General features: G+C 52.6%; 1 protein-coding gene across 2 annotated transcripts in view; it reads left to right on the top strand.

The window, feature by feature from the left end:
- The window catches only part of Dnah17 (dynein axonemal heavy chain 17), a 111,496-nt gene that overhangs the window by 93,924 nt on the left and 4,606 nt on the right, over positions 1-12,966 (top strand). For both annotated transcript variants that reach the window (XM_021175676.3, XM_021175677.3), the window contains 5 exons: positions 1,245-1,438; positions 3,193-3,341; positions 5,306-5,433; positions 5,727-5,954; positions 7,706-7,897. In XM_021175676.3, the coding sequence (XP_021031335.1) occupies positions 1,245-1,438; positions 3,193-3,341; positions 5,306-5,433; positions 5,727-5,954; positions 7,706-7,897 (891 nt within the window). The remainder of the gene's footprint in view (positions 1-1,244; positions 1,439-3,192; positions 3,342-5,305; positions 5,434-5,726; positions 5,955-7,705; positions 7,898-12,966) is intronic.

Consider the following 12,966-nt stretch of genomic DNA (forward strand, 5'->3'; position numbering starts at 1 on the left):
GGATATTTAATCACCCGTGAACCCCAAGATTGTGTTAGTTACTGGAAAAAACTCTTTCTAGTTGTGGTGTGGCTCAGCCTTTAGCACTCACCTTTAATCCCACACAATGAAGGAAAAGTTAGTTTGTAGAAGGAAGCACCCATGTTTGCAAGTGATGTCTAATTGAGTGGCAGACAAAGTGACAAATCAGAGAAAAATTGACAGAACAGGAGTGTGCCCACAAGAAGGGAGAGGGATTAGTGCAGAGAGAGAGAGAGAGAGAGAAGAAGAAGAAGAAGGGGGAGGAGGAGGAGGAGGAGGAGGAGGAAGAAAAGAAGAAGAAGAAGTAGTAGTAGTAGTGGTGGAGGAGGAGGGGAGAGGAGAGGAGAGGAGGGGAGAGGAGGGGAGAGGAGGGGAGGGGAGGGGAGGGGAGAAGAGGGGAGAGGAGGGGAGAGGAGGGGAGAGGAGGGGAGAGGAGGGGAGAGGAGGGGAGAGAAGGGGAGAGGAGGGGAGAGGAGGGGAGGGGAGAGGGGAGGGGAGGAGAGGAGGAGAAAGAAGAAAGAGAAAGAGAAGAAAGAGAGAAGAGAGAAGAGAAAGAGAAAGGAGGACGAGGCGGCAGTTTTACCTGGAGAGTTGTACAGAGACAGACAGGTTGAAGAGAGAACAAGCCAGACACAGAGAAGACCGAATGAGCCATCGAAGGAGAAGAAACCAGAAGACTGGAACAGATTGCCATAGTTAGTATGAGGCCAAGCAGAGCATTTCAGGAGAAGCAGTGAGAGAGAAGCCAGATTGACTCAGTCAGCTTGGAGAGGAGTTTGATCCAGAACAGCTGTGTTGACCAGCCAGCAGAGCTCAGAAAGAGCCAGAAAGGGTGAGCTTTTTCAGCAGTGAGTCTCAGAGGCTGAAAGCATCTAGGCCTAGATAAGATTGTACAGAGGCTAGAAGCTTCCAGGGCTAGGCTTAGGTTACCAGACAGATGCAGTGAACTTTCGAGACAACAATTACATCAGGTAAATAGAAGCTGCTCTTACAGCGCTATCCCTGACAACACCGTCCTGGGAGGGAGAGGGGCTGACGTGAGTCCCCAGGCCACATGCCCCACACAGAAGCTTGGCCTGCAGTCGATGGGAAGGACAGACAGGGTGATCTTAGTGACAGGTCACTCTGTCACCCTCCCCAGCACCCACTAAGGGCCATCTGGGGAAGGCGCCCAGTGACTGGGGGTGTGCACGTGGTCACTGCGCCGCCCACATCTGCCTTAGGCCCTTTCGGAGATGGATGAGTTCAAGAACTTGGACAGTGACATTGAGGGCTCTGCCAAGCGGTGGAAAAAGCTGGTGGAGTCGGAAGCGCCCGAGAAAGAGATCTTCCCCAAAGAATGGAAGAACAAGACCGCCCTGCAGAAGCTGTGCATGGTGCGCTGCATGAGGCCGGACCGCATGACCTACGCTGTCAAGTGAGCAGGCCTCAGCCCCACCCCCACCCTGGAGGGCAGGAGTCCCCAGCCCAGGCATCCCAGAAACGTGACCGGCTTAGGCTTAAGGACAGAGCTAAGTGGGGCCCATTAGCTAGCACAGCCATCGGGTGGTGGATCAGACCTTGAGATCTAAGTCCCTTTTTTACATTGTAGATGTGGTCCCCAGCAGCCCTGGCTCACCCTAAACTCGGAACTCATTATGTAGCTGAGGACTCTAGACTTCTTTTTTTTTGTTTTTTTTTTGTTTTTTTTTTTGTTTTTTTCGAGACAGGGTTTCTCTGTAATAGCCCTGGCTGTCCTGGAACTCACTTTGAAGACCAGGCTGGCCTCGAACTCAGAAATCCGCCTGCCTCTGCCTCCCGAGTGCTGGGATTAAAGGCGTGTGCCACCACGACGGCCTGACTCTAGACTTCTGCTCCTCCTGTGTCTGCCTCTAGGGTGCTAGATCTACATGCGTGCACTAGATCTACATGTGTGCATGGCCATGCCCAGGCTGAAGCCCAGGCTTGCACATGCTTGGCAATTATTGGCTGAACCTTTACCGACCGTGCCTCAGCCCCGATCCTGGGTGCTTGCAGACGCTCAGGGTGTGATGAGCAGGACCTCTGGCCCTCCTGGCCTGTATGGAGGGATGCTCTGAACACGGACGGCATAGTGAAGCAGAGTTTCCCACATTAGGCTCTAAGATTGAAAGCAAAATCCTCCCTTGTCGTATAAACGGGGTTTCTTACATTTGGGGGAGGAAAAAGAAAAGCACAGGGGAACCCTCTATGCCTAAAGTTGGTGTCAGTTAGGTGCCAATCACAAATGAAGAGTTGTAATTTTAAGACCTGAGTCCTCCCATGTGTGGCGGTGGCGGGGTGGAGGGAGCTTAGCACAGAGGAAGATTCTAGAGCCCAGGCACAGAGGCAAGGGGCTGGCTTCTGTCCAATCCATCTTTCCATGCAGCCTACACATAAGCCAGGTTTCCTCAAAGCCACTCACATCCCCACAGAAACCCCCTCGGACAAAGATGGGCCCTGCCACAAGTGGCCTCGCTCTCCAAGGACTTTTTCTGTTTGTTTTCCTCTGGTGGAAAGGGACAAGGCCAGGGTCGGTTGGGGACCGAGAAAGGGATAAACATCCATAGAGCTGAGCTGGGGGGAGTGGGAGGAGGATCCTGAATTAGTGAGGGAGGGGCGTTGGGCAAGCAAAGGTGCCTGACTACCTCGGATGGGCAGTAAACCCTCAAAGCTGGGTTGGAAAGATGGATCCTAGCCAGGTAGCCTTCTGGGTGGAGCTTGCTCCTCCCCTCATCGCCCCACATGGACCCTGGAGGCCTCAGATCAAGGGCAGCATCCTTCATCCCATTCCCTGAGCCTCTGGGATGGAAGGAGGAGCAATTCCCTGGGTGCCCAGCTCAGATGAAGGCAAGGTGGGTATTCAGCTTAAAGCTCTGGGTTCAGTCCCCAGCATGGTGTGGTGACACACAGGAACCTGAAATCCCATCACTTGGAAAGCTGAGGTAGGAGGGGTTCATAGCTGCATGGCAAATACCAAGTCAGCCTAGGCTACTGGACTACCCCAGACCACCTCTCAACACAGTAATTAATTAGTTAAAATTTGAAAGGCAAGATGCCACTTCCCTCAAGGAAGTCCACCCAGAATGGCCCACCTACCTGGGCTGAAGTCACCCACATATCCCAAGCAAGGCCCAGCTGCCTGGGGTCCCACAGAGCCTGTGTTCCCCTCAGGAATTTTGTGGAAGAGAAGATGGGCAGTAAGTTCGTTGAAGGCCGGAGCGTGGAGTTCTCCAAGTCCTACGAAGAGAGCAGCCCCTCCACACCGATCTTCTTCATCCTTTCCCCCGGGGTTGACCCCCTCAAAGACGTGGAGGCCCTCGGTAGGCAGAAATGGGCCCCCATGGAAAGACGGTTCAAAACCACACAGAGGGACCCCGAACTCCCTAGAGATCAAGGTCAAAACCAGCAACCAGCAAGGGGATGCTGGGGTGGAGAAACAAGCCTGGCAGTGGGAAGAGGGGGGGCAGGGCAGAGGGGAAGGCATGCCATACCCAGAGCCACCACAGCACCTTCCAGTCCAAGGCTGGGTCTGTCCCTAAAGGCTTAAAAGTCAGGTCCACCCCCAAGCCTTTGTGCTGGCTACTTTTATGTCAAATTGACACAAGCTAAAGTCATTTGGGAAGAGAGAACCTCAATTGGGAAAGTGTCCCCGCCAGGGCGTGGTGGCGCACGCCTTTAATCCTAGCACTCGGGAGTTCTAGGCCAGCCTGGCCTACAAAATGAGTTCCAGGACAGTCAGGGCTATAAAGAGAAACACTGTCTCACAAAAAAAAAAGAAGAAAGAAAGAAAGAAAGAGAAAGTGCCCCCACCAGACTAGCACGTGGATAAGCTATTGTGGCATTTTCTTGGTTGGTGGTTGACAGGGCAGGGGGAGGGGGGGTCTAGTCCACTGTGGCAGTGCCACCCTAAGCTGGCAGTCTGGCTGCTGTAAGAAAGCAAAGTGAGCAAGCTGGAGAGCAGCATGCAGCACCCTTCCACAGCCCCCGCCTCCGGGTTTTTGTGACTTCCCTTTGTGATGGACTGTGACTGAGACAGAAGCCAAACAAACCCTTTCCTCCCCAGGATGCTTTTCATCATGGTGTGACAAAGAGCAAGAGACCCTGACTAAGACATCTTCCTGCCTGTTCCCTCCCTACTAGAAACAGACTAGGTTACTTTTATCACAGCTGAGGGGCAAGACACTGCAAAAGGAAACCTGGGAAAGGGTTATTTGGGTACAGTTTGAGGGGAACATCAGGCGGCTGGCCACACCACACCTACAGGCGGGTGTTCAGCTCAGTTCTCCTTGTTCAGCGGCTCTCAACCTTGCTAACTCTGTGACCCTTTAATACAGCCCCTTATTTTTTTTTCTTTTTTCTTTTTTTAGTTTTTCCAGACAGGGTTTCTCTGTATAGCCCTGGCTGTCCTGGAACTCATTTTGTAGACCAGGCTGGCCTCGAATTCAGAAATCCGCCTGCCTCCCAAGTGCTGGGATTATTTTCTTTTTTTTTTTTTTTTTTTTTTTTTGCTTCATTGCTACTTCGTACTTGTAGTTTTGCTACTTCCGAGAATTGTAATGGAAACATTGTGTCTCAGGTAACCCCTGTGGAAAGGTGGTTCCGTGACCAAAGGGACGCCACTCACAGGCTGAGAAGCACTCTTTTTTTTCTCAGCCTTGCTAGGACACCAGCGCCTAGGGGCAACCCCACTCACACTGAGGTGCCCCCCCCTTCTTTTTTGAAATGCCCTCACGGACCTATCTAGAACGGAGTTTTCCATGGTGAAGCTATACCTGGCCATGCTGGCAATGAACATTATCCATCATGCCGCTAGAGCCAGAGCTTATTATGGGCTGTTACCCATCACCCAAATCCATGCTTCTCCTCTGACGGAAGTGGAGAGCTCAGAGCTCACACAAGAACACAGCGAGGGGTGAGGGTCTGTCTCAGCGAGGGCAGCCCCATTTCCATGAAATGCCTGTAACAGGCTGACACACAGGGGCGGAGAGCAGACAGCAGTGCCAGGCAAGGGGAGCAGAGAGGGAGTTCAAGGTCACAAGGCGTTGACACATTCTGGGGTGGTGATGGTGGTACCAGAGAGACAGCTGCACAGCAGGGCCAGTTTCCCGAATGTCCCTGGGCCACACCTTTCCAGATGGCCAAAGTATGGTCATGTTACGGGATATGTGTTTCCACCCCACAATAAACAAGATGGGAGGCGTGCAGTGTTCCCGGTTGTGGAATGCAGTGCCCGAACCACGGTTCTGAATCACCCCTGTACTTTTCCTGTTTTCCCTCTTTTTAGGGAAAAAACTGGGATTTACCATAGACAATGGGAAACTCCACAATGTGTCCCTGGGGCAAGGACAAGAGGTGGTAGCTGAGAACGCGCTGGATGTGGCTGCCGAAAAGGGACACTGGGTCATTCTGCAGGTGAGGGCTCTTTCTGCCATCATGGTCACGTCCCTGGGGACGGGATAGAACCTCCCATTGCTGGGGCACCACTCTATGGCTCCCCAGCACAGAGCCCCTCCATACCCCCTTACAGCTCCTAAAAGGGTGCTGGGGACCATGCTGTCTATGCTTTGAGCCCGGGGCAGGGGATGGGGGGAGCAAACAAGGTGGATCCTAAGGCTGAGTTACCAGGAACACTCCACACCAGTTAGGGTTGACAGGGTGGGCCCCGAGGGGTCCACTCAGGCCTGAGGCAGGGCTCCTTGCCACAGAACATTCACCTGGTGGCGAGATGGCTGGGTATCCTGGACAAGAAGGTGGAACGCTACAGCTCAGGCAGCCATGAGGACTACCGAGTGTTCATCAGTGCTGAGCCTGCTCCCACTGCTGAGACGCACATCATCCCCCAGGGCATCCTGGAAAATGCCATCAAAATCACCAACGAGCCTCCCACGGGCATGTACGCCAACCTGCACAAGGCGCTGGATCTTTTCACGCAGGTAGGGATGGTGACACTGGGTGGGTCCACCCACGCACGGCCAGGCAAAGGAGACACAGGCCCAGCAAGCGAAGATGTCCCTCTTGAGTCCCAGAGACTCCTCCATGCTGGCTTCCCACCCACACGAGCATACCAGCACACTAATGTCACATCAGAATATGTCCCTGAAAAGGCAAACTCACCTACCTCTTGCCATCACTCAGGCCATCACTATCTCATGGCTACCTCAGGCCATCACTGCCCTGTCAGTTGGCAGGGGTGCCTGTCATTACTGTGGAGGCCCTGGGTCACAGCGCTCCCTGACACCCACCCCCCAACCCCGGAGGTATGAAGCTTACTTGGGCCACCAAAGCTTGCTGCTAAGGATGATGGATGACAGACAGGTGGTGATGCTGTCCCCACCCTCCAGCTCCATTACCACGTCCTCTGGTACCACCCTGAACAAGGCAGTCATATGATCAGGTCCTTCTCCCCTGATGGCTTCTTGTTCCCTCCATAGAGGAAGGTGGGTGCAGGGGCTTGCCCAGTACCCTAGAGCTTCAGGGAGCACCAGGCCTGCTTGGCTGGGTTTCTACCTCCACACAGAGCTCCCTGACCTTGCCTCTCAGTCCCCAAGTCAGCTTTACAGCCCTCCCACCTTGTCATCCCCATGGCCACTGTCCCTGCCAGCCCCCTAGCTCTCATCAGCCTCCGCTGTAACCTTCTGTGGGCACACACTGCTTCTTCAGGCTGCAGCCTATGCCTGAGGCTTTGGAATCCTGTGTCCTTACCACACACATCTACCTAGATAGGACGGCATCTGAGAAACATGGAACTTCCGTACCTCCCATAATACATGAACGATGAATCTACCACAGACCATTCACAGTCTGCTCTTAAAGGGCACACCACTGTCACACGGGAAGGAGAGAGGAGAGAGAAGAGAAGAGAGAGATGGTGGAGGCTACCCTCCTGGGTGCACAGGGTAGTGGTGAACACTGCAGGCCATGCTTGACCTAAGCCTGCAGTATCCCCTTCCTACTCTTGCAGAAGTCTGTGGGTGACAGACGGGCGGGGCACCATCCCTAGCACCAGGGGGCCTTCACCTCCAGCCAGCCTGCAGCCTCCTGGATGCTGGTACCGTACCGTAGGTGCATGCCAGTGCCAGGCCAGCTTCTTTTTAGTAAATAGGAGTACACTAAAATTGCTCTTAAAAGCTATATTGGAGGCCCATGAGATCACTCCGCAAATAAGGGGGCTCACCACCAATCCTGATAATGTGGATTCAAGCCGCAGGCCCTATATGCAAGCATGCAGGATACAGAGACTGGACTCCAACCTACACGCTCACATGCACACAGGCACACATACCCTGAGGAACACATTCACAATAAATTAAGTTTAAATATATATTAAGGGCAGGTATGTATGCATGTGTGCCTGTAATCTCAGCACCCACAAGTCTGAAAGAGGAGAGTGTGAGTTCCAGCTGAGTCTGAGCTGCGACGTAGCAAGACCCAGAGTCGGGTTTTTTTTTGTTGTTGTTGTTTTGTTTTGTTTTTAAATAAATCATATTGGAAACACATAAACCGGGAACACAGTTGAGTATGTTCCCTGGAGAAATAACCCTGAGTTTTCAGATGGGCACCCCTGTGGCTGCTGTGAGGGATTTGGATTTAGTTTAGATGGAGTCAATCAATGGCAGAGACAGAGCTGAGCATCCATGTAGAATCCTCCCTCTTGACTTCTCTCGCCCCCACCCCACCCCGACAGGATACCCTGGAGATGTGCACCAAGGAGATCGAGTTCAAGTGCATCCTCTTCGCCCTGTGCTACTTCCACGCTGTAGTAGCCGAGAGGCGCAAGTTTGGCGCCCAGGGCTGGAACCGGTCATACCCCTTCAACAATGGGGACCTCACCATCTCCATCAATGTGCTCTACAATTACCTGGAAGCCAACCCCAAGGTGAGGGGAGCAGGGTGCTAAGCGTCCCCAACTAGCTGGTATGGGACATGGCTGCTCCATCCTTCCATTCCTGGGGGTCAGTCGCTGTCTGGACCGGGTATCGCCGGGTTCTTGGTGTCATGTTCAGAGAATTGGAAAAAACTGCACACAGATGGGAAAGCGAGCGGCAAAGGTGGTTTATTCAGAAGCGAAGGTAGCTGTGGTGCAGATCAGACACCACCAAGGCCCTTCAGCATTGTGACCCCACCACCAACCACCCCTGTGGCTACTGTTATTAACCAACACACACACACACACACACACACACACACACTAGCACAAGGCTCTTCTTTTGTGTTCTTTCAACTAATGGAAATCAACCTGCCAAGCATGCTGCCAGGGGCTGCAGATATCAGGTGCATGTTGATTTCAGGTAGGTGTGGAGGTGCACAGCCACACCCATAAGGTTGAGGCAGGAGGATCTCCAGTTTGAGAATAGATAACATGGGCAACTTCATCTTTAAAAAAAAAAAAAAAGCGAGGGATGTGGCTGGGTAGTGTTCGACCGACACAAATAGGACCCTAGATGCCTAGATGTCCACATCGAGGGTCTCGACTCTGGCAGGCAGATGCAGGAGTCTGGCTGCACACCAACAGGGGCCACTTGTGAGCTGGTTCAGGACGGGAGTGTGGAGTCAGAATGCTCTGCTGCCCATGGAAGTGAAAACTTTAGGGTTCTTTGGAAAGTCCGTTGTGTCGGATGGTGTTTTGCAAACGTGTGAAGGAGTGTTTTCCTGAAGTGGACATGGGTGAAAGGCTAAGGCAGACCTGTGAGAGAATGTTTAGCTGCTGCAGACACGGGAGAGAGGCTGCTTTGCTGAAGCAAGCACATGCGTGACAGGACAAGTGATGAAACATTCTTCGTTGATGACCTGCGTGTACTGGTCTGCCTTACACTGCGGTTGTTGGGCTGCTTTTGCGGGGACTCCATAGAGAAAAACAATCAAAAAACTTGCGGTGGAGTGCTGGGGTTTCTTGCCCCTACAGCGGACTCGGACTGATTGGCAGCGTGATGTCATCTAAGACAGACGCACGCACGTGCTGAGGCAAAAAGGACATGTGACTTGGAGGGTATAAACGGGACTCAATGGACAGTGACGGAGGCTGAGCTAGGCTTGCTTATAGAGCTGGCTATGCAATGTTGGTCTTCGCTGATCTTCGCTTCACTGAGAGAGGCACAGCCTGGAACTTTTCCTGGCGTTCCTGTTGGCCCTGGTCCCTCCTGGCTGAGGCCTGGCTATGTTTACTAGATAAAGACACCACTGCTGATTCCTGTTTGCTAAGCTGATTCTACCGAACTGGACTGCTGATATTTCTATGAAATGTTTACAAATGGATTGAGCTGCCGCAGCTAACCTGTGACCTGAACTGCCAATTTCCAGACATCACAGGCAGGAATTGCTCCGAAGAACCTGTCGTCTGAACAGCTCCACTTCCCCCATATCCTTTTCTGTTTCCTATCACTGGTAGGTGGTGGGCTAGAAGGGGGGTTAGAGTGTTTAAGAACCATCATCAAGGGCTGGAGAGATGGCTCAGGGGTTAAGAACACTGACTGCTGCTCTTCCTAAGGTACTGAGTTCAATTCCCAGCACCCACATGGTGGCTCACAACCATCTGTAATGGGATCCAATGCCCTCTTCTGGTGTGTGTCTGAAGATAGCTAGAGTGTACTCATATACATGAAATAAATAAACCTTTTTTAAAAAAAATCATTAAAAATAGGATTTGAAGCCGGGCGTGGTGGCGCACGCCTTTAATCCCAGCACTTGGGAGGCAGAGGCAGGCGGATTTCTGAGTTCGAGGCCAGCCTTGTCTACAAAGTGAGTGCCAGGACAGCCAAGGCTACACAGAGAAACCCTGTCTCGAAAAACCAAAAAAAAAAAAAAAAAAAAAAAATAGGATTTGAAAAATGTAAAGTTATAGTCCACTGGACAGACGTCCCTCTGTGAGCGGCTGTCACATATGTCTGAACATTCATAAGCTACATCTGACTGCAGTCCCCACCTCCCATGGATACCAGTACCTGCCACCCCCGAAGAGGGCTCAGACCCAGCATTCTCTCTAGAAAAGACCAGAGGGCCGCACACACCAACACCCAGGCTTCTCTACTTTATTCTTGGTGACCCCGATTCAACAGCAACAGAGACTGTGGGTCCCCAAAAGAAAGAGCCCGGACTTCTCCCAGGCCAAGGGGCAAGGGCACAGAGCCATGCACCATATGTATTTGGCAGCGAGTGAACTTGACATGCAGAGAATGTGACAGGGAGGCCAGAACCCAACACTGCTCCAGGGTGACAATTGGTGCCAAGCTGGTGGGGAGTGGGTCTGGATCTATGCGTACAGACTGGGATATCTCAGGCAAGCTGCTCAGCCTCAGACAGAACAGGACTGACAGCCAAGCTTCTAGGGTGCATGAGGACAAGGGGAAGTCAGCCGGGACCAGATGAGTCTCAGGAGCCCTGTCCTCCTCACCATCCTCTCACAGAAAGCTCAATAAAGTGCATGGCAGTGCACGGCTGGCACCCTGGCACTAGGGAGGCACAAGGAGCAGGAGTGCAAGGTCAGCCTGGATACATTAAAGAGAGGGAGGGTCAAAGGCAAGCGGACACTAAGCCCAGGGTCAGAAGAAGAGGTCCCTCCCTGTGGGCAACCGAAGGACATTCTGGCCTGAGGCTCAGGGGCCCCTGCACTCTCCCTCAGTGCACAGGCCATGCCTGATACTCAGCAATCGCTGACATTGGCGGTCACCATCCAGTACAGGTGTCCTCCCAGAATCTTTGCTGGTGTCCCTTTGAGGACCATTTGAGTGATTCTGCAGGCAGGTGGGAGAGCCCACCCTATCTCCCCTGCCTAGAGCCTCCATGATGGAGACTGGGCAAGAAGACACTGCCTGGACCACACACGATTCATTGTCCTGGTAACACAGCCAGCCCAACTGGAGCAGGAAGCCACGTGTAGGAAGCCAGCACTGCCTGCAGGGACACAGTCCCCACCTGTGGTGATGAGGTGGTCCCTGGCTACATGTCACCTGTGGCACCTCCAAGCAAATTCGAACAGACCAGATGCCAACAGAGGCCTCTAGAGAGAGAACACAAGGGGTGGTTTTGCCAGAAAACCTTTCCTCCACCACAGGAACACACACAGGTTCCAGTCTTCTGAGAATATCACTCCCACGGTGACAGGCAAGTCCCAACAAGCCTGGTGTTCCACCCTGCCCGCGCTGGCTGATCTTCCTCCATCAGAGCTCTAGGTTTGGCGGATCCTGAGTGCTCTCCCAATACACAGCTCATGCCTGATGCTAAGCAACTGCTAGTAGCGATGTCTCCGGTGGACAAGTTCAACGCTTGTGCCTATCCTCCGAGAACTGCCCCAGGGCTGTGCAGCAGGTGGGGGAACCCACCCTGTCTCTGGTGACCAATCCCTGAGCCCAACTGCTTAGAAAAGAAAGCCCTGGTGAGAGCTGGAGACGGCAGAAGCCAAGAGCACCTCTTGCAGAGCATCAGAGTTCAATCCCAGAAGCCACGAGATGGCTCACAACTCTAACTCCAGTTCCAGAGGATCTGATGCCCTCTTCTGGCCTCCACAGGCACCAGGCACACATATGGTGCACAGACTTACATGAAGTTAGAACAGCACCCACCCACACATATTTTTAAAATACATTTTAAAACCAAACAAAAAAAAGTTGAAGTTAGAAAATGACAATTCAAGACTGGGGAGATGGGTGTGTGTGTGTATGTGTAAAGCTCTGAATGTTCAGTCTGACAACCCGAGTTCGGATCCCCAGCACCCACATAAAGCCATAGTGGCACATACCTGTAATGTTGGCACTCCTACAAAGACAGATCACCCCCCAGAAATTCAAGTCAGTTAGCCTGGGGCACACAACAGCAAAGAGATTTGTTTTGTTTTGTTTTGTTTTTTTGTTTTTTTGAGACAGGGTTTCTCTTTATAGCCCTGGCTGTCCTGGAACTCACTTTTGTAGACCAGGCTGGCCTCGAACTCAGAAATCCGCCTGCCTCTGCCTCCCGAGTGCTGGGATTAAAGGCGTGTGCCACCACGCCCGGTAAAGAGATCTTAGATCAAAGAACGTGGTGGATGAAGACCAATCCTCTGACCTCCACATACGTGCCACAGCATGTGCTGGCCCCCACCCAGGCTTTTACACACACACACACACACACACACACACACACACACACACACACTAAGATGAGAACTCAAAGAGCATCCTGATATTTTGTGCGAAAGGTCACAAGACTAAATTAGATAAATGGTTTATCAGCCGACTTCACGATCAAAAGCTCTCAGGCAGGGCACTGTTGTGGTGGCAAAAATACCAGCCACCATCTTGGGGGCAAGGCACGTGTGTCCAAGCTGCTAAGCATACACAGGTGGCACAGTCCTGTGGCAGGGCTGCCCACAGCAGCTCTGAGCACTGGTGCACAGGTATTGGGTCTACAGGCTCAACCAGTGTGCCTCGGGAACAAGACTTGCGTGTCAAAGGTCAGGGAGCCTCTGACTTTTCCTAAAGTGGCAGCCAGAAAGCGAGGCTGTGCAGACATGGCCCCCTCTCCCTCAGGCTGCTGTGGGCAGCAGCAGGAACAGGCCACCACAAGACACAGGCCACAGCTCCTGGCTTTGTGAATAAAGGGACACATGAAGAAGGCTTTGAAAGACTGTGTGTGTCTGAGGCAGTGACCCTGGGGCAAGGGCGAGAGACATGGGACTAGGCAGAGGATGGGCTGAAGTGGAAGGAGAGAGGGTGGAAAGTCCACATAACCCAGTGAGAGCTGGTGCCAGGCTGTGCACATCTGTCCTGGAAGCCCCAGAAGCCAAGGTTCTGGCTGGACCTGCTGAGTCCCAACTCCCACAGAGACCTGCAAGGCACCTATGTATGTATATATAATGTATAATTAATTGTGAATAAGCAAAGCCACCAAGGCAGACAGAGCCCAGGAAACCAAGAAGGAACAAGTAGCCCCTGACACCCCGGCATCAGCAGAAAGGCTGACGCCCTACGGAGATGT

The sequence above is a fragment of the Mus caroli genome, unplaced genomic scaffold (genome assembly GCF_978045245.1).
Source record: "Mus caroli unplaced genomic scaffold, Mus_caroli_1 scaffold_13, whole genome shotgun sequence".
Taxonomy (NCBI): Eukaryota; Metazoa; Chordata; class Mammalia; order Rodentia; family Muridae; genus Mus; species Mus caroli.